Raw genomic sequence first — 21,000 nt, 5'->3', positions numbered from 1 at the left:
GTGGCACAATCCTTTACCAGCTGAGCCATCCCAGGGGATTAGAAGCACATTTTAAATAACAAAGTATATTCTAATATGAATACAAAATAACTGTAAATGGAACAGTTTTCATTTTCTTTTAGGATTTAGAACATTTAAAAACAACTTCTTTTAAAACATATGCACTACTCTTGTCCAAGCACTTGTGAGACAGGGGCAGGCAGATGTCTAATTGTTAGAAGCCAACCTGGTCTACAGATTTTCAAGTGAGCCAGCACTACATAGTGAGACCCTGTTTCAAACAAATAATTAAAAGAAAATAAGAGCAAAATCATTGCCCTAGTCTACCTGAGGCATGCAAATGAAGTGGAAAAACAAATGAAACATTTGTCTAATTGTTTTCAAGTATCAATACAGATTAACATAAAATAAAATAGTTCTATAACTGGGAAATAGTCCTGAAAACTTTCTTCTGTTTTGCATAGTCTATATACTAATATGGGGTCATCTATGTCTGTAGGTTTCTGAAGACAAATTAATGGTACTTCTGTTTCCAATTAGTAGCACATGCTCAAAATTGGCAATAGTTGATACTATTTCTAGTTTTTTAAGTTTTAGCTTATATTCTCTTTCTGTGTGTGTGAGTGTCTGTCTCTCTCTGTGTGTATCTGTGTACATAGACAGTGTAAATGCCTCTGAGGATGACTTTCTGGAGTAAAAGAGTTAATTAGCAGATTAATCAGTCACTTAGGCACATAACACATATTACTATTAATGCTTTTCAAATACATTTCAATAAAACAGTTGGAAAATTTTTGATGTTATACTTTGCAAATGAATTGTAATGATGACTAGTCAACAAACTTTCAGAAAATACCCAAAGTTGGGAATACTGGGTAATTCTTACAGTCCCAGCACTGGTAAGGCTGAGGAAGGAGATCAGGTACAAAGCTTGTTTGGGATAGGCGGTGGGGTCTTGTCTCCACAAAAAGATATTTGATTTTTACTGCACAATAACCTTAAATCTGTCAGGAAGAATAGGTGGGGAAAGGTTGCTGCTACCAGGACTGTCTGGTTAGGACTGTTGCCTTTATCTACTCTGAGTTAGCTGTGCAGTGGCTCAGGTATTTCTTCCTGCCAAGTTGGGTACAAGCTCCATTTCTGAGAATTATTCCTAAATTGTTGGAGGAACGCCACTTGTTTCATTCCCAGCTGCTCAACCCCAAAATAATCACATAGAAACTATATTAATTAAATCACTGCTTGACCCAGTAGCTCTAGTTTCTTAATAGCTAACTCTTACATCTTAATTTAACCAATTTCTAGTAATCTGTGTATTGCCACGTGGCTGCGGTTTACCAGCTAAAGTTCCGGTGTCTGTCTCCAGCGGGGCTACCTAGCTCCTCTTTAACTCCTCCTTCTTTCTCCCAGCATTCGGTTTATTTTTCCCTGCCTTGCTATGTTCCCCTATTAGCTCTGCTATAAGTCCAAAGCAGTTTCTTTATTCATTAATGGTAATCAAGCATACAGAGGGAAATCCCTCATCAATAAGTAGCACTTAATTAAATCCATTCTCATGAGTTTAGAACATTACTCCTCACACTGAATTTTTGTCCAGCTTTCCCCCCCTCTGTAACCTATATCCTTATCTCTTTCCTTTATTTCCCATGATTCCTATCACTAGACATTAGACCCTGCTTCCTCACAGGTCTGTAATCCCAGAGCAAACATTTGTCTCTGTTTTCTGGCGAATGGTGGATTTTTCTTTTCAAACTCAGAGTTTCATGAAACTTGAATTGTATTCTTTACTACTAAGCTAAGCACATGTGGGAGCACACTTGTGGGTACGTATGTGGAAACACACTGTGGACTCAGTCATACAGAAAGGCCAGGAAGAAACTGATACTGTTCTATGCTCTGACAAGCTCAGCAACATCTCCAGTTTAGAAAGCTCTTTCATTCCAGACTCTTTCCTTTGACTCCAAAGCATGCAAAGGCAGTCTGAACAAATTACCTAAGCAGCATTATTTTTCCAGTGTTAAATCTGTCTGTACTTAAAGTAATATTAATTCATGATAGTTCAAGCTGATGAAGTATTATAGTTTCCTTCTTATTTGTACCATAGTTAACTTTCTAAAATAGACGTTCGATGATTTCTCCATGAGTAGATAGGATAACATGGGAGTAATTCATGTTTTCCACAGTAGTAGGTCATAGTCACTCAAGCTGTTTTCAAATGAGACTATTACAGAAATGTTAGGTGGAAAGAAAAATTAAAAAAGAATCCTTTCTGTTCACACACACACACAAATATAGAAAAGTAGAAAAAAAAAGAATGAAACCTTCAAACAAAACTCAAACTCTTGAAATGTAAGATCTTCTTTTGTTTACCTCTTGGTTGTTTATTCTGCATTCTGAAAATATTGCCCAACCTGTTAGTTTTTGCTCATTTGGAAGTTCCAGGGTACTAAATCTCCTAAACACTTACTGCGGAACTAGTGTGCATATTCAAGAACCACAAATCCATATTATCAAATAGCGTTTCTTTACAAATAATAAAATGAAAAACTTAGAAATCTGACCTTTTGATAACATCCCATATACCTCATTGCTCGGTGACTTAGCATCTAAAGTGAGTGTTGGTCACTATGGCATCTGTAATGGTTCAGGCTCTTAGTTGTTCCTGGGCTACTCAATGACTGATGTTGAGGTGACGTGGAAGATTGGAGAGGGAACGAAAAGCTTGGCCTTAGTTCTCTATGGGAGTTGGGTTAGTCACTGTGTATTTTGCTTCTGTAAGTATTCCCTCGTTCAATGGTTATATTAGACTGCAGCATGGTTGGCTCTCTTCCATGACAATTGTGTGATTTTGCTCCACTGCCATATAGAAATAATCACTTCATCATCTCTGTTCCGTATTATTTGTGCATTATTTGTCCTCATAACTATGCATTATTAAGAGCTAACCATGTAACACTTTGCAGATTGAGATCCCCAGTGATAGTAGACCGTAAATAAAATAATTGAAACATTGAAATAAAAAATATGATACAAGCAGAGTGTGAAATTAGGTTAGACAAAGAACAGAGTAAGCTTTCCCCTATGCCTTGCTAAAACTAGGTTTCTTTTATGATTTGCCATTTTTTTTTCTGCTTAAGAGAAGGGCTTGTTATGCAGCTGAAAGCTGGTCTGGACAGTCCTCTTCCACAGTGCTTTAGAGTTGCATTTACTGACATGCCACTCTAATTCTTGTTAAAGAAACTTTTCCTAAGACTGTAGTATGGTGCTTTATTGAATGCATTATGGTTTACTTGAAGTTGCATAGAAATTGTAATTGGCTTGCAAAGAAAGAACAACTGATTGATTAAACATTCAGAATACGTGTCTGTAAGGAAAGAGACCTGGAGAAGAAAGGATCAGTGGCTGCTAACATATAGAAGGCCTGTGGTTGCTGAAAGCAAAAGCTAGTCCCTTCACTTAGTTTGTTGTTTTTCAAAGAAAGATAATGATAAAACAGCAAGAACGACAGATTACAGTTTCTAATTCTGCAGATTTTTCTTGGATTTTGAGCCATTGAACCTAAATCTTTGTGACTACAGAAATATTTGCTTAAGAAAACTTATTTTGAATGAAGAAACCATGCATTTCTTGCTTGTTCTTTTGATCTATAGAGTGAGTTCATTTCTAACTTGATGAATATATTACAAATGGTTTTCACCACACCCTATGGATCTCTGACTATTGAAGATTTAAACTCAAGAGGCTTCATGGTCAAATGTTTTCTAGAGAAAGGGATGAAGAAGGTGTGAAATTGATTGGGGGTGGAAATGGGGAGGTTCTGGAAGGAGTTCTGGGAGTTAAAACAGTCAACGGAATATATTGTATGAAGAACATTTTCAATAAAAAATAAGACTTACTTAATATGAATGAAATGACTTTATTAAAGATTGTATAAAAGAAAATAAAAAGAAAAAAATTAAAACAAGTTACATAATTTGGCAGGTCCCCATGCTGTCTCTAGGTTTTTTTTCATATCTGCAGAGAGGAAAGAATAATAGCAATTACTGGAGACATTTGTTGAAAGAACGAGGTGAGATAATGTTTGGAAAGTGATTAGCAAAGTGAACACAAGCAGGACAAGCCTGGGATTGCTGGCTATTGTTGTTTTTGCTTCTATTGTTATTAACATCTTAAGGAGAATTTTTTAGTATAATAGGCCTTCTAAAGAGAGGTTAGATATTCAATGTGCTCAACCATAATAGAAAAAGAGGGGATCCATGCAAGGTAGAAAATTTTATTGTCATAATTTTGTTTGTCTTTATTTACTAAAATATTTAAAAGTAAGAAAAGCAGAGTGGCAGAATTATGTGCATATATTTGGTGATACTAAACAAAGAATGGAGCACATTCATAAACAAATTCATTACATGTTTGCCTCCTCATACTCACCCAAATGCACAAAATAGTTATGGTTATCTCTGTAAAAGATACCTGGGAATAGCTAACGATCATTTTTCACTCTAAAATCTTTCATATGATCATAGCATTTCATTGCTTATTATTTAAACTACTAATATATAAATTATTGTAAAGGTACTACCACCAAAACTGTAGACAGATATATTGTCTCTAGTACTAATGAACTTAATGTGAATTAAGAAACCAGGACACAAAAGTAGATATGGTTTTTTAAAGATTTGGTGACAATTGTACACCTTTTTGTTTGCTAATTCTTTTTCCTTCCTTTCCTAAGACATGTGATAACATTCTGACTTATAATAAACTTACAGACAGAATTAAAGTGATTCTCCATTTTTATAGTATTCAAGTATCAGTCACATAAGATGGGGTTGCTTAGATTGTTTTTTGATTGATGGGTTAAGTGATTTGTGCATAAACATTTAACTGACAAAATATCACCAAATTGTGAACAGTAGAGCCTAGATATATTAATGTAAGAAGTCTATATGCTATGGTACAAAAAGGACTTGAGAGAAAACTGAGGAAACATGACTTCAAGCTTCACTATCTTTGATTTCTGAGGCTGGAAGCAGATCATGCTTTGTGGAGGAGATTATTTTACATGTTTCTGTCACACTATTCCTAGAGAATTTTTCCTTCAGTTCATGCAATCTTAATTATTAGACTTTGATCAAATCAATTAGTAGATGGTGTATGCTTACACTCACTTAACAATTCTCGAATCAATTGAATTCTGATAATTCCTGATGTAAATAAAATTACTTAATATTGTTTAATCGTGTGCCTAACTTAAGATATTCTGAGAGCCAGTGTTTGAGAGACATTGTTTATAATAAACTATATTACACATCAAGATACATTGTCCAGGTTTGGGCTTTTTTGCTTTCTAGTACCTTCTAGAACTGTATTTCTACATTATAAACAAAAACACACAGAAAATCATAACATCTAAAAATAAAAGAAACCTACTATTCATTTCCATAGGAAGTATGACTTTCAATTTAGATTATTCAAATCACAATCATAAGTTCATTCAGATAGATATAGGCAATCACTAATTAGGAGGAAAAGACAATACTAACATTATTATTGTTGTAATAATTTTCTGTTGAGTTTGATAACTTGCCCTTCAAAAGTGTAGCAAGCTTAAGGGTTTTCAAGAATATACCTCACCACAGTGGATATAGAAAAAATGTATTGCTAAGCCATCTTCATCAACCACACATTATTTCAAAGTTTAGCTATCTATAGTATAAAATATTTCTGTTATTCTAAGTTGCTGCTTAAAACATGGAAAAATATTATGCCTCTCTTCTTTGCTGGAGATTCACTGGAGCAGTATCGCTGAGCTAAATACCATGACATCTAGAAAGTCTCAGAACAACAGTGTTGATTTTCATTTATTTTAAATTCACATGAAATATTTGCATAACTCACAGAATTCAGAGAGGCTTCACCATGCCTCGGTCTCTGCATGGCTATTGTCTCTGAATCTTGTAGAAACAGCGCTCATGAAATGACTCTCAGATGATAGGCTTTTGGAGTAATGGCTTCATAGTTTTAGAATATATTTTGGGATTAAGAATTACAAATTGTCCTGGTTTCTGATCCTTCTTTTGTGTCTGACATTTTGTTCACAGGTAGGAAAAAGCTAATTTAAAAGATATTAGACATTAAAATATATGTCAACATGTTTATAAAGAAACAACTAAGAAACAAAACAAAAAAGATATCAGAAAGAAAGATAATAAAATTAAGACAAGCTGTAAACTTGTACTTTTTAAAATTTAAAAATGTAACAAACACCTGCAGGGAAGTAAACCACAATCCTGGAGTATTTTAACTGACCTCACTCATCAAGTGTTGAAGCAGGACTGATTTGAGTTTTAAAAAAAAAAACCTTTCAGTTTATGAGCTGAACGCCATGTGTCCCCAGGCCTTTTGAGTCTGTCCAAATCACAAAACAAGTCTAACTGCTACTAGGGCAAATGGTGCATGTGTTTTTACGAAAGAGATCAGTTCATTTCTCAAGAGTGCCGAGCCAGTAGCCAGCTATTGTGCTCTAAGTAAATACGCTAAGAGGTTACATGGAAAACATAAACAGGTGAGAGAATTCAGATTTAGTTCTTAGATAAATGAAGCCACTCTAAAGTACAGAGTATTGGGGCAGTAGGTTGGCTGTGCTTTGTTCCATTCCTTTTCTCCATGACTGCCCATGATGCATGTCTCATTTCCTGTGTGTTGACACCTGAGATCGTGTTACACGAAATGGATGTGGGGTGGGAGGGAGCTGAGGTCAGCTTAGGTGTCCTTAGGCTTGTGTCTGCTCCAGTCTGGAAATCACTGCCCCACAGCTCCGGATAAATACCCACTGCCCACACTTCTCTCAGTCTACCCTTTCCCCTTCAGCTGGTCCCTGGGCAGGTCTCCACCTTGATTTTATAGTTTACATTTACTGAGGTGTCAGAAATTCCCTGAGACTCCTCCCTTCCATGCTGACTTGTAAACCTGAACTTAAGAGGAAATTTTGGAGCTTGTCAGTATAAAAAAACAAAAACAAAAACCAAAACAAAACAAAACAAAAAAAACAGAAATGAGGCGTGTAGCAAATTCCTCACGGCACAGATGGAAATAATGTTCCATAGTTTAGAATTACAGGGTATGCTCTTAGAACGACGCTTCCAGAGCTTCTGTAGCCACGTCTAGATTCACTGTCAAAACAAAATTGGTTTTAGGTAATACCATACCTTTCCCACTTTATATCAGCTTTATATCAATTGCTGCCATATACAAACTGTATCAAGCTATTCCTTATACTATGGAAACAGTTTACAGATATAGCCAATTGTCTCTGCTGAACCCCTCACAATGGCCTTGCCAGGCCTGCTCTATATAGTGGCACTTTTTGTTAATGCAGAAAATAGGCTTTTCGTAACTGGTGAGGTAAATACGAATTTGATATTATTTTTTTTACCTTTTTAAAAAGCATGTATAAAATTATACATTTGTACATATACACATTATACTATTACATCTCAAAGACAAATATAGGACTTTTTTGGGGTACTGTTATATCTTCCAGTTTTTTGACATTCTCTTGTCTCTCCCTGACACTTGGCTATTCTGTCATAAAATCTACTAAGGTCAATGCTCATTTATCCCAGTATGCAGAGTCTATCTACTTGGGTGGCCGTGGAAAGGGGTCTCTGGAAGGTCTGATCCACTGGTTCCGATGGGAGGGAAGAGGTGTGACAAGCAGCCAAGCTTTCCAAGACAGCCCAGTGCCCATCCATTAAAACACAGTCAAAGCCCACAGTGCAGCCAGCCAATGTTCCCGAGGGTCTCCAAATCAAGTCACATTGGTTTTTAAAGAATGTACCATGTTTCAGGAGGCAATGGACAAGGGACACTTTGAACAGTGGTGGTTTTCATCTGTAGAAGAAGCTATTTGAACTCTTATAAAGAGAATTTTAGGAGTTAGCAGCCTCCCTGGAGAATTCAGGAAAACCAGTAAGAGAAACTAGTTTTCATCTTCTCATGAAGTTCTTCTCCAGAGCTATTGACATTCGCTGCAGAGAATGGATGTTGCGCTTCACCCGGTCCTCCAGGGAGGAAGTAGATGCACTTTCCAGCTTCATGTGCTGGATGAACTTGCCAGAGCGAGAGTCTAACTTCTCCAGTCTGCGCTCCCGCTCATCTTCCTTGGCGTGTTTCCTGAGGGTGCTGAGCCTCTCCTCCTCCCTCCACTTTGCATTTTCCATCATCTCCTGCCGTTTCCGCTCCAGTTCCTCTGCCGACAGTTTTCTGGTGTATCCGGAAGCATGCCGCCTCTGGTAGACCTCCTTTTTAGGTGATGGGCTATCTCTCTCTTTCCTGTTTACCTTAGAGGCATGCGGTTTGCTGGGCCTTGGAGACCATGATCTTCTGCCCAGGGATCGAGACCTCCTGTCCCGGGACCTCTCTTCCTTGGAGCTCTTCCTGCTGACATGTCTGAGAGGGGAGTGGGAGGAGCTTCTTGAGCGGGAATGGTTCTTCATGCCCCTTTGCTCAGCCATCACAGAGCCCTGCAGCCCCTGGTCACGGTCAGAGTCCCTCACCTGTAAGCCATATCCGGGGACTTTGGACAAAACAGGAAAGGAATTTGCCATCTTCTTTTGCGATCTGCACTGGCTGTGCTCATCCTCGCTGCTGGAGCGATCACTACTGGAGCTTCTGTGTTTGTGTTTCTTGTGCTTCTTTTTCTTCTCCTTCTTTTTCTTTTTCTCCTTTTTTTCCAAACTCATTTGCAACAACTCTGATTTTCTTCATTTTCACAGGATTGTTCAGTACCTCTCTTTTTTTCTCCTCCTCTTTCTTCCTGATGATGAAGAGAGGATCTTCCCGGATTTTGCTGGCCATGTCAAGAAGGGAACTGGCACCCGAAGGGGCAAAGATAGAGCCTGGAGGAGTCCCGTCTCAGAAGAACAGCCTCCTTCCTTCTCCTCCATCTTCTCAAAAACATACTTGTCAATGGGGCGACCCAGCAGGTACTCATCACGGTTCACCATCCCACCAGGACCCTGGTACATCCAGTCCAACTTTTCTTCTTTCTTCTTGACAGCCCCAACATCCTCAGCATAGCGCTGCATCTCTTCCCGAGCTCTCTCCTCCCTGAGCTCCCGCTGCAGCTCCTGGATCTTCTTCCGCTCGGCCTCATGCTTCTGCTCTGCCTTCCACACTTTCTCCACATTTCGAAGGGTCTGTGGGTGCCAGCTCTTCTTCAGGTTCAGATCTCCGCCTCCCATGACGGTGGAGACGTTTTCTCAGTCCGTGGACCTGAAAGATTCAGCGAAGATGAAGAGGAACGGGTCTCACTTCTGAGACCGCCTCTCAGGACCTAATCCCTAAAGGAACCAGCTGCCCTTTCCCCGCCCGCTCTGAATTTGATATTATTGACCATGTTCCACAGAGATCTTCCATAATTTGTCACCATAGTTATGTTAATTAGAAACATACAAGTGAGGAATGCTATGGAAGGTAGAAGGCCACCTGGTGACCGAATCAGAAATGAGGGCAGGAGCAGCGTCAGCTCCCTCTTCCCCACTTTTAGAATTCATTCTATCTATCAGTTGTCTATATATTTATCTACAATTTTTCTGTATACGATCCTTTCTTGATCATAAAGGAAAATGACAGCTATTCATACTTAGATTTAGTTGTTGTTGTTGTTGTTGTTGTCACTCAAAACAATAACCAACCTGTTTTTGGCTAATTCTGACTTTAAATTCACAGGGAAAGGATTCTCATTGCCTCAGCTTGACTCAGGTGTGTCAGGTAAGACCAATGAACTGGGAATGAAGCAGGGACAGTTGGGTAGCTTTCTACAAAAGTCCAAGAAAAGCTCAAGAGAATCTGGAGAAAGACTGGCAAGGCAAGAAGCTTAACTGACAGTTGTGAGGCAGCCACTGAGTATGACTGCTGTGCTGGAGAAAATGAGTAAGACTAAGGTCTGCTTTGAAAATGTTCAGGAGAACAGCAGCTCAAGAAGCTTCTGGAGTATACTACAGCAGGGAACAGGGCGCAGCAGGGTTTAGATTAAGTAGCTAGGTGATTTTGTACTTATGCAATATTTAAAAATTAAAAAAAATGTATGGGGTGAAAATGAGACAAGTGGGGAGGAAGAGAACTTTAATGAGTGAAGCCCGGTTAAGTCTGAAAGAGAGGCAAAAACATGCTGTACAGTTGTTGTGGGCTTAATCCGCAGAGACAGAATGAAAGACAAAGAGCACAGAGTCCAAATAGCAATGTTAAGTTAAATTCTCCTGTGGAAGACATGACGATGCTTTGAATAATCACCTGTAGTATCAAGTCGGACTAAAATTAAGTGGGACCACAACTTCTTCCTTCTCCAAACCTCTCTTGGTATCCATTTCTTTTCCTCTGTCATTTGCCCACATGCAATTTTATTCTAACTGCAAGTAACAAATCATTTAGATTGAACGTTTTAAAACAACTGAAAAAAATGGTGTAAATGAAATTTATTTGCTCGCACACCAAAATACCAACAATGATTTGGAATACCTAATGAAACTGACAGTACTGGGAATACATTTTGAGCAACTACTGCAATTCAGCCAACGTACTGGATAGGTTGGTTCTGTCCAGAGATCAGCGAAGAATGTATATATATATATATATATATATATATATATATATATATATATACCTTATAATGTGTTAGTCTGATGGTTCTCAAACCTGGACATACATTAGAATGATCACAGAGCTTGTTCAAATGGACTTTTTGGCCCAATCCCTAGAGTTCACATTCACTATTTCTGGCTTGGAGGTGGGGAGTTTGCATTTCTAGAATTGTCCATGTGCTGTAGATAAGACTCGTCCTGGGCACACTGGGAGAGGAGCTGTGTGAGGAGACACAGACTCTAGTTAGTTGACTCTTCACTAGCCAAAGCACACTACTAAGCACTCCTGTTTAGTTATTGCCACTAAGAGACGACATTTTCTATAAATCCAGTCTCATTTCTGTGTATTGTTCAGCTGTATAACTTAACAAAATTATTGATAACAAGATCAAATAAATCCAGTGTTCAAAGACGAAGGCTCCCTGTTTACTCAGTAAAAATATTTCATCAGCTTTACGGCCTCATTTCTAATTGAGCTGTTGCTTTAATTTAACATAAAACTTTTCCTTCTGATCTTTGGTAAACATCCGGTCTTCGATAATCTTTTAAATGGGATGGCCAGTGGTTCATTTATTGCAATAATTAAGATGGATAACAGCGTGCCTGCTGAAATGACTGCACTTGTGTTTAGTGTGTAAATTGTGTCCCTGCTATGAAAGCCTCTTTTACTGCTTTTGCCCTCGTCCAGCCTCTTGCATTCTAAGCCATTAGCCACAGCATGTTTTGGAAAGGTATTTATAAAGAAGTTGGTCACATTTACCAATTTTTTGTAATTATTAATTCATGTCTTCAGTTTCTTTTAGTACTGAGGATTTCCTCTCACTTTCATTCTGCCAAAGGGACAGGGTAGAAAAAAGAAAAGCCTTCTAAGATTTGTAAACCTATTTTTTATTTTAAAATCTTTCTACTTTTGTCTTGTTCCAGTTTTCATCTCTTCAGTTTATGACTCTTATGTGACTATGGGCAGTTTACGCTCAGTACGTACAAGTGCAATGCCAAATGTGAATTTCTTATACGATTTTGAAATGGAGTTAGCAAAAGACTTGTAAAAATATTGCTTGCACTTGGCCACTTTTTTTATTTCAAAACTATATGTACTTCAAGCTCTAAAAAAAGTTATTCAGATAAATGAACAGTAGTCAGGTAATGTTTGTATCCATCACTGCATCCAGAATATTTCAGTTAATATGTGTTTGCTTTTCCAATTTAGCTTCGACGGAAATTGAACTCCTGTTACCCACCTGTTTTAGGGTAGTTCATTGTTGTTATATTTACAGTATTTTTCCATTTAAATATTGTAGATCTGAAAAAATAAATTATGCTCCAGAAGTTGTCAGAGTGATATTCGTTAGTATCTATGTCAATAGCCTCCTGAAATAATTTAATAACTGAATAAGGACTGTCCACAGGCAATACAAGCTCACTGTCGCATAGGCACGCTCTTATTAACCTGCTTATGCTCATGGTCTGCGATCCTTCAAATGTCTTATTGGGTTTCACGAGGAAAACAAGCAATAAACCTAATGGAATAAGCCAAAGACTATACTGAGTTAATGTCTGTAGTAAATATTTTTATTATCTTTATGATTTAATGTTATATCTTGATAGATTTATGATTTTAGACTAATTTCTTAGGTTGTCTTTTCCTAATGGCCCAAACAGTAGGGAAAAAAAAAAAAAAACCCTGTCTTTCCTGGAAAATATAAACGAGCTGCTTATACAAAGACAACAAGACTTACTCTGTTTGCCAAACTTTGGCTCTTTTTCAGCATTCTCCATGGGCCTGAGAACACAGAGCTCTCTCACTTACTAATGGCTAAAATTAACTTGCTTATCAGACAGCCTGCGTTCCTTTGTATGAAAAGTGCTCTGAAGAGGAGCTGGATTTGTCCTTGAGCTCCTCACCCTCCTTCTCATTGCCACTACTTCTACTCTGTCAATGACTTGTTACTGTCTTTATTTTTATCTATCTACTACTATTGCAGTGCCAGGAATAGAAGGCAAAGCCTGGCCCATTCTAAAATTACTCTGCCAAGTAAAAGATCCCCAACCCGTTTTGTCTTTCTTTTTTATGATGATTTTGCATGTTACTCCCTTTTAAATTGTAGCAACTGATAGAAGTAACTACAATATTCTGTATAACGTAATAATACATTATGTAGGCAAACTTAAATAATCAAAAGAAGAATGGGAAAGCAAATATTCCTACTTCGAATCCTCAATACTGTGATGGAGTATATATATATTTTTACCACTTTTGGAGATATTTGAGAGCTTTTATTCTGCCACTATAAAACAGATTTTTATTTTCTTTCTAATGAGGTTTTCAAAACTGCCTTTGCAATTCAAGTATCTAAATATTCTAGATGTCAGTTTATTTCTGAATAGCAAATTAAAGTATATAATATTTATGTTTATACATATTGCTTATACATAAAAAGTATATTATATATACACATATATAAAATAATACATACATATACAGATACTTTAGTGAATTTTAAATTTTACCTGGCATCTTAAAGTAGTCTAAAATAATAGACTGCTCTGACACAATGTATCATTTACACTTCTATAATGAGTTTATTAATATCCCTTTGTAATATACATTTGAAACTATGATACAGAAGTAAGAAGAATGCTTGAAAGATCTTAGCCATGTTATAGAGTTGAGCAAAGGTTCTTGGAATATATACAGAGGGAAAGAATCAGGCCTAGACAGATCGGAAGAACTCTTCAAGTGAAGGTTTCTATGTAATGGGGTTGAACTTTCCATGGTCAAGTGAAGAAACTAATTTACTTATTTTTGATACCTTAGGTAAACCAGTGACAAGTTTTTGCTCTCACTACCTAGTCATGTGTATTTGACCAAATATCACTGGTCAATTAAGTAATAATCCCTAGGTCTGGGACTCTGCCTTTTGTACTTTTTGGAAACTTTTCCACAGACTCTTAGTGTAGCTATGATTAAGAACCACTGCTTAAATGAGACGAATAGAGAAACAGTAATGACTGTGTAATCCCGTGATGGGAGTAATGACAAAAGTCATCGAAACCAAGTGACTGTGATAAGACTTGGGAATTTTACGAGATTTCCCCATTATACCAAAGGCAAGTAAGAAACTTCAGTTAGATTATCCAATGACTACATGTATACTCAGTGGAAATTTTTGTTGTTATTGAGAAATATGTCAAAAATTGTCACACTGATAAGACTTCCCTGTCCTAAGCATGAGTAACTATTATGTCATATGTTGTCAGTGGGAACTGTATGAATGCTATGAATTCAGGTCAGATCAATACGTTTAATAATTTATTTTTTAGAGAAGTTTTAAGGTTCACAGCAAGTTGTAGTGGATGGCACAAGGGATCATCATGTACCACTTTCCCTACCTTACTGCCAGTTTCCCTCCCCAGAATGCTATGAATGCTACAGCTCAGCATATGTACCTCCCAGAATTGATAGTTTAGATTGGAACATTTTCTGGGTGTAGGAAGTGCATAATCACATTGATACTTATTTTTAAAATAGAGGTAACCACATGATTTTGAATTTGATATTGGTAACCTTAAAATACTGGATTTATTGTATCTTAATAGTCACCTTTGGATGTTATGGGGGCACCTTAACCGTGAGTGGCTGTACCACTGGCAGGTTCAGTCTCTAAGATTGTCAATCTGGGTCATCCAGAATTAACACAATGGGAAACATTGGTTGGGCAGGCTGGGAGAAAAATCACAAAGATGTGCGGTCTAGTTGAGAAATGAGGAAGAGTGTGATGTGACAGTTCCTATAAAACTCCTCAGAGGATTAGTTGGGTCAAAATTAATGGGGACAGGAGAATTTTTGTCCATCCAGTGTGTCAGTGTTATATGTGTGCAGAAGAGGGCAATGCATGTGTGTTTGCCTACCCAAAGTATTGATATCAGGCTCTGCTAAGTTGGAATGCTATCAACAGTGGTGTAGGTTCACTAATAAATATAAATGTTAACCCCTGTATTCTGTTTGCCTGTCAGAGGCAGACAGGCTTCAATCGGCCTAACAACATGTTAGCAACACCTAGACTGAGAAATCTAATTACATTTTGACCACTGTTAAACTGCCTTATCTCCATGCTTTAGGCTCTTTGTGTATAAAAAAATGATAGGCGAAGGCCTCCTTCACCCAAGGGCTTTCCACAAGGAACAAATCCTAAAAATGATTATTGGGCACTTTAAAGTTCAAATGGTTATGAAAAGTTAATTATTTTTTCACTATTCCACTGACATTTGTACAAGAGGAAAACCTAATATTTTTCATTATAGCATTGTTAATGGAATTTAACATTTTGTTTATCACTACAATTCTCAGTACTCATGTACCCTTCTTCTCCTAACTCAATATTGGAGTTATTTATCAACATACAATATTGAATGATATTTTTGTTATATAAGCTTTCAAATATTCATGTTAATGGAAAACCTTAATGCATATCTTACAAGACATCAGCCTGTCAGAGAGTGATCTCAGGAAGGGAAAGGGCCAGAGACCCAGAGTCCCCAATCTGAATAAATATATTGCAGTATCTTTGTCAAATGGCAAATTTTTTTCTTAAAGATTTAGGGATCAAGAATAACCCAGCTGAACTAACTATGTCATTAAGAGGAATTGAGAGTACTAAGGAGGCATTTCCCAGTTCCACAAGACATTTCAAATTCCAGTTCAGTTGGATGTCCCAATTACTAGAAGAAAATGCATTAGCCACGAACAGCAGAAGAAGTAGCAATGGTAGCAGTAAACCAAGACCAGGAGCAGAGCCTTAAGTAGCAGTCACAGACCACAGAGATATAAGCAACATGGTGACTATAATTGGACAAGGAGAAATAATAGCAGAGACAAAAGAAGAGATGGATATGATCTATTGATAATTAATGGTGTGCCAGGCATCATGCAAAGATTTCTTTATGATATAATTCCTTTAATTCTCAGAATGGTTTCTGTATCATGAAACTCTTCATTTTAGGAAATATTTTCATACAGAACCAAATGACATGTTTACCAAAAAACATGAGTAAAAGACCCATGGGGAAATATATGCTACTTATAGTTTAGAGGCGCCAGCTAGTCACTTGACTGGGGCTGATCAGACTCCACCTAGCAGTGTTGTCTTCAAAGGTTCTCTTGTCATCTGTCAGCAGAGAGCTTCTGAGGCTAAAGAGAAGAGCATAGTTTTGGTTTTGAGCCTAGCTTTTAACAGCTGAGCCATAAATGTTATCTAAATAAAATTAAAGAAAAAAGCAAAGAACATAGAGACTGCTATGTGTTACAGGTTTGAGAAACCAACAGAGGAGAGAGAGAGAAAAGTCAAAATGAAAGAGCTAAAATGAAATACAATAATTTTCTACTCAACAGTAAAATTTAGTGATCCATAGTCATTTGATGTAATGTATGTAAATATTAATTCTGTGGCACAGATTATGTTTAAGAAAGGTACAAACTGTGATTTAGATTTTGACTTTTAAAAATCCCATGTTTTTTCTTTTCCATCTGGGATGACTGACAACCTGCAGCACTACCTTCTTCGGAGGGAAAGTGACTTATGTATAGGCTTGAAGTCAGTATGAGCACAAAGCAAATGATGCATGTATTTCATTCAGAAACTTTCCTTACTTCAACATGCTGGCAAAACATTATGAGAGTATGTGATAAAAGTCTGAAACATATATATGGATATATGATAGCTCTGTTTTGTTTCTTCCTTTGTAAAATATGTATAAAGATAGCTCAGTGCTGTATTGATGAAGTCAATTCATTGTTAACTGTTTCATAGAGTGAATGATGTGTGATATGCATAATGAAGATCATATTTTAAATGAACCTCTGATAGCAATACTTTACAGTTTAGGCTAAGTATAAAGGAATACATCTATCCAATGTTTCTTTCTAGCATTAATTTCTGCCTGGGTTGACTAGTGAATACAGATATAAAATTGTTTCGCCATCTTCTTTATATGCATTTGTATATTATTCCAATCTTGCAGACCTGCAGGGCTGTGTGGTAGTTTAAAATGTGTCAATTCTATAGTCAAATATATAATTTTTATTTTCTCCTCTAGTAGTTAATAGGAAGTTGAAAATTTCACTTAATCCGTCTATAGCCTTACTGTCCTCTGTAATATGAGAGAATTGATGGTTATCTGCTATGTTGCATATAATTAAGGGTAAAACCAAGTCAGCAATCTCTGTGATTAACACAGAGCAGGCTTGCCATTGACTAAGGAACGTGTCCACAGTTCTTCTTTATTGCAATGTATATTTGATTATCAGAGGACTCCTAGTAATTATAATCTTTTGTTGCAGGAAAGCAAAAGGAAACATGAATTGAATTCAATATGCACATACTTTTTAAAGAAAATTTGTAATGATTTTGAAGGGTAGTGGCCTAGTAATTAAGGTGTTCATGTACTTAGGCCTAAGATGGACAAGTCATGCCCTAGAATGTCATTCATCAAATATTATTTAGTTAAATTTAGAATTTTTAATGCCTACCTTATGCAAAGCACCATGCCCAATTTAGGCAAGGAGAGAAGAGAAATATAAATAATTAGGCACAGTTCTGGTGACTTAAAACACAGTTGTTAACAGAAACAGAATCATAGACAAATGCCTTTGAAAAAACACATATGAAGTTAAAAGAGAAAGATTTGCTCTAAGTGGGATGAGCTGGGCAACCCCTGGTACAGCTGGAATGGGAAAAACTACTCTAGGGTTTGGTACACTCTAGGAAAGAATTTCAATTCAGTTTAGACTTGAGGATGCATAGCACATTTTCAGGGAAGTTAATTTCAAGATACTTTTGTACAACTTTATTTGTGAGGTGGTGTTTCTGTAGAAAAATCAGATGTCAGTGTATAGAGGCATATTATTTGTGTTTTAATAAATAAGATTTGCCTGAAGATCAGAGGGCAAAGCAGCCACACTAGTCAGCCATACAGGCCAGGGAGTAGTGGCACACATCTTTAATCCCAGGACTCAGGAGACAGAGAGGGAGGAAGCTCTGAGTTCAAGGCCGCCCTGGGCTACACAAGATCTATCCAGAAACAGATCCAGGTGTTTGTGTTTCACATCTTTAATCCAGTGTTTGGGAGTCACACACTTTAATCCCACTAGAGAAGTGGAGACAGAAGCTATATGGCTGGGCAGAGAGAGCAGTATAAAGAGGAAGAAACAGGAACTCACTGGAGTATGGAGTCTGAGGTTTCCTGGAGACAGGATCTCACCCTTTTGGTCTGAAGATTTGGTAGAGATAAAAGGTCTCTCGTGTGGTTGACTGCTTTACTTTTCAGATCTTCAGCTTGAACCCCATATCGGTCTCTTTTTTTTTTTTTTTTTTTTTGTGCTACATCAGTGCAGCCATAGACAAATACCATAGAGTTAAGTTATAATTACAATGAAGGTGGATTTGAATTCTAGGCCAAGGCCCTTTGAATTTTCTTTGGATATATAAGGAATACATCAAATTTCCCGAAGTGAATGGATGAAGAGATCTAATGTTTATGTGAGAGAAATGTCTATGATGCTGGTGTGTCATGTGTGCATAGAATGTATTTGGAGGCATAACATAGTAGTAGGTACTAGATGATGACTGTTCTACAAAGTCTACTAATGTCTCTTTATCACTGCATCAAAGCTATAGGAACATAGAATATTTGACATTCTTATAAGATTACTTAAAGTGAAAAAAAAAATCTCAAAAGAGAAAACAGACAAAACAAAATAATAAAACTGAATTCTAAAAAGATGTATAGTTCTATCAAATATGAGGGGTTGTAGAAAAATAAAAACTAATTTATGTACAGACACTTTAATTCAAAATGCCCACCCTTACGGTTTCAGTAGAGAACACATAAATGTTTGCATGGCTGACCAATCCATGGCTTTGGGGCTAGTCAGCAGGTTCCTTTCTTACAGTATAAAGCTATTACTGGAAAAAATGTCAGTTTCCTATGTCAGAGCTAGTTCTGGAGAACTTGCCATCAGTGCTTCTTGTTTATCTTTAACTACACACAGTTTCTGGTTTCCTTTTATTTACTTCCAAACACAGGCTGAGGGGTGTGTATAGAATTTTCTGATTTTAGGACAACAGCGTTTTGTACTTCATACTTCATTTTTTGGAAAAATTTCATCGTATCTAAAAAAATCCTTATTCCCTGACCAAAGTGAAGACTCGTGATTTAGGCTCCCTGGAAATGAACATGGTTGATTATGTTGTTGTTGGTTGGTTGGCTTTTACCTTTGTTGTGTCCCTAGCCTTGGAAATTCATGGTTATACTTCCTCAGAACACTATAAGAACTGCACTTCTGTCTATTACACATGTGATGAGCATGTTGAGGCACCCTACTTGCTCTCGTCGAATACACTTGGTAAAAATATCACTGGCTGCACCTTATGCTCTCTCTGGAGAACTGTACAGCATTTTCAGGATCTTAGTCATGCAAGACAGCACTTTATAGAACAGCTGGCAGTATGTGAAAGCCATAGCTGGTGTTGGTGCCCTGTCTGTGACATCTGTCCTTCAAAATGTCCTTGCCACTTTTTTCACTGAGGAATAAATTACTTGGACTATCTTGGAGTGACTTTTAGAACACCACCAGAACTCTTGGACATCTTCAAGCACTGTGACATTTTGTTTCTCCTTAATGTTTTCTTTCATACATTCTATCCAGCTGGCATTGTCTTATAGTAGCTCTGTGATATTGATAGAGCTACATACTTTTCAATTCTTACTTATTCCATTAACAAAATTGAGAGAGTATGAAAAATTAGATCAGAGGTTATATTAAAATGAATTTGCATATACAGATACAAATATATTTTATCTTGAATTATATATAATTGTAACATATAATTATATATGTTCTTAAAATTATATATGTTTTATTAAAAGGTATAACTATATATAATACATATATAATTTGTTCAATAATCAGTTGTTTATTGAGGCAGATTCTCTCATGGAATTAGAGGCCTGCCATTTCCATCTAGTCTAGCTCTCAAGAATGCTTGTCTCTGCCTTCAAGTTCAGGGATTATAGATGTCTACCAGATATGTCTGGCTTGTTAAGTGGATACAGGGGATTCAAACATTAGTCTTCATGCTTGTCCAGCAAGTGCTTTACTCACTGAGCTATATCCTCAGTCTCATGTAACCGTTTTTTTGTTTTAGTGTATGTGTTTGTTTGTTTAATCTTGAGATTATAATTTAGCTGCTTTGACCTTCCCTTTCCTCTTTCCAGGCCCTCCCATAAACCCTTTTCAGCTCTCCTTCCAATTTATGACCTCCTTTTTCATCAATTATTATTGCATGTATTTATTTCTAAATGTAACCCATTGCCGTCAATAACATTAATTGCATGCATGACTGCATGATTTCAGTGGTGATTGTTTGGCACTAGAAAATTAACCAACTGATGAATTGGTGTGGTCTTCCCTAGTGAGGAGCCCCTTTTCTGCTCCTAGCTTCCCAGTTGCCTATAGTTGTTGGAGTGGAATTGATGTCCCATGGTCTTTTTGCTATCCAGTTTGGCAGACTCATTTAAAAAAAATTCATTTTTCTGTTAGCTATCTGGAAAGGCAGGTAGACCAACATCCTGCAGTCTTTAGGCCAGGGTTTTGCGATGTATTACAGGCTGATCTGACCTTGAATTTATCCTCCTCCTGACTTAACCTTGTGAGAGCTGGTAATGCAGCCATGCAATAGTGCATCTGGGTAGAGCAGTCTCTTGAATTATTTTCCACTTGCTTCCACCCACCATATTATACAGACAGCCATCCAGATAATTCTGCTTATTCTTCTCCTCACTACCACTTGCATCTCATTTGCTTTGTTTGTTTATGCTGTCATCACTCCAAGGTCAAACTACAATCATTTCTTGAATTAACTGCTCTGTTATCTAGTTTGTCCCTCCATGTTTCTCTTTCATTATTTATAATTAATAAATTATAATATTTCCAGAAAGAGTTTTAGAAAATTCAAATCTGATGTTACATCTTGCTTAACATGTTTCTGTAGCCTCCTACCTCTAGTTTAAAGTCTAGAATTATTGACCCCATTTATATTAAAACCCTGGCACTTCTTTCTCTTGGCTTAATTTCTTATTGTTCACTTGCTCTTTACCACCTTTGTCCCCAGGGATCAGTTTTTGTGAACTTCCTTGATTCCCTCCCAAAGTCACCCAGCCGTCTCACACTATGCCTCTGTCCACCTCACTTCAGCCTGGAAGACATCATTGAGTCTCTAGCTCATCAGGAGTGTGAGGACGCACAGATGTGAGCTTGTTCCATTTTGACTGGAGTTCAGAGAGTTTGAGCTTATTT

General features: G+C 37.1%; 2 protein-coding genes across 3 annotated transcripts in view; one reads left to right on the top strand and one right to left on the bottom strand.

Annotated features, from left to right (window-relative positions):
- The window catches only part of Alcam (activated leukocyte cell adhesion molecule), a 171,829-nt gene that overhangs the window by 12,886 nt on the left and 137,943 nt on the right, over positions 1 to 21,000 (top strand). The window lies entirely within an intron of this gene.
- On the bottom strand, positions 7,531 to 9,362 carry LOC130871119 (pre-mRNA-splicing factor CWC25 homolog). Its single transcript, XM_057764362.1, is given in 3 exon segments — positions 7,531 to 8,757; positions 8,759 to 8,906; positions 8,909 to 9,362. Coding segments are annotated over 3 exon segments (1,254 nt in total). The 5' UTR covers positions 9,246 to 9,362; the 3' UTR covers positions 7,531 to 7,988.

Source organism: Chionomys nivalis, chromosome 3 (genome assembly GCF_950005125.1).
Source record: "Chionomys nivalis chromosome 3, mChiNiv1.1, whole genome shotgun sequence".
In the NCBI taxonomy this organism is placed as follows: domain Eukaryota; kingdom Metazoa; phylum Chordata; class Mammalia; order Rodentia; family Cricetidae; genus Chionomys; species Chionomys nivalis.
This window is presented reverse-complemented; position numbering and strand designations above follow the sequence as displayed.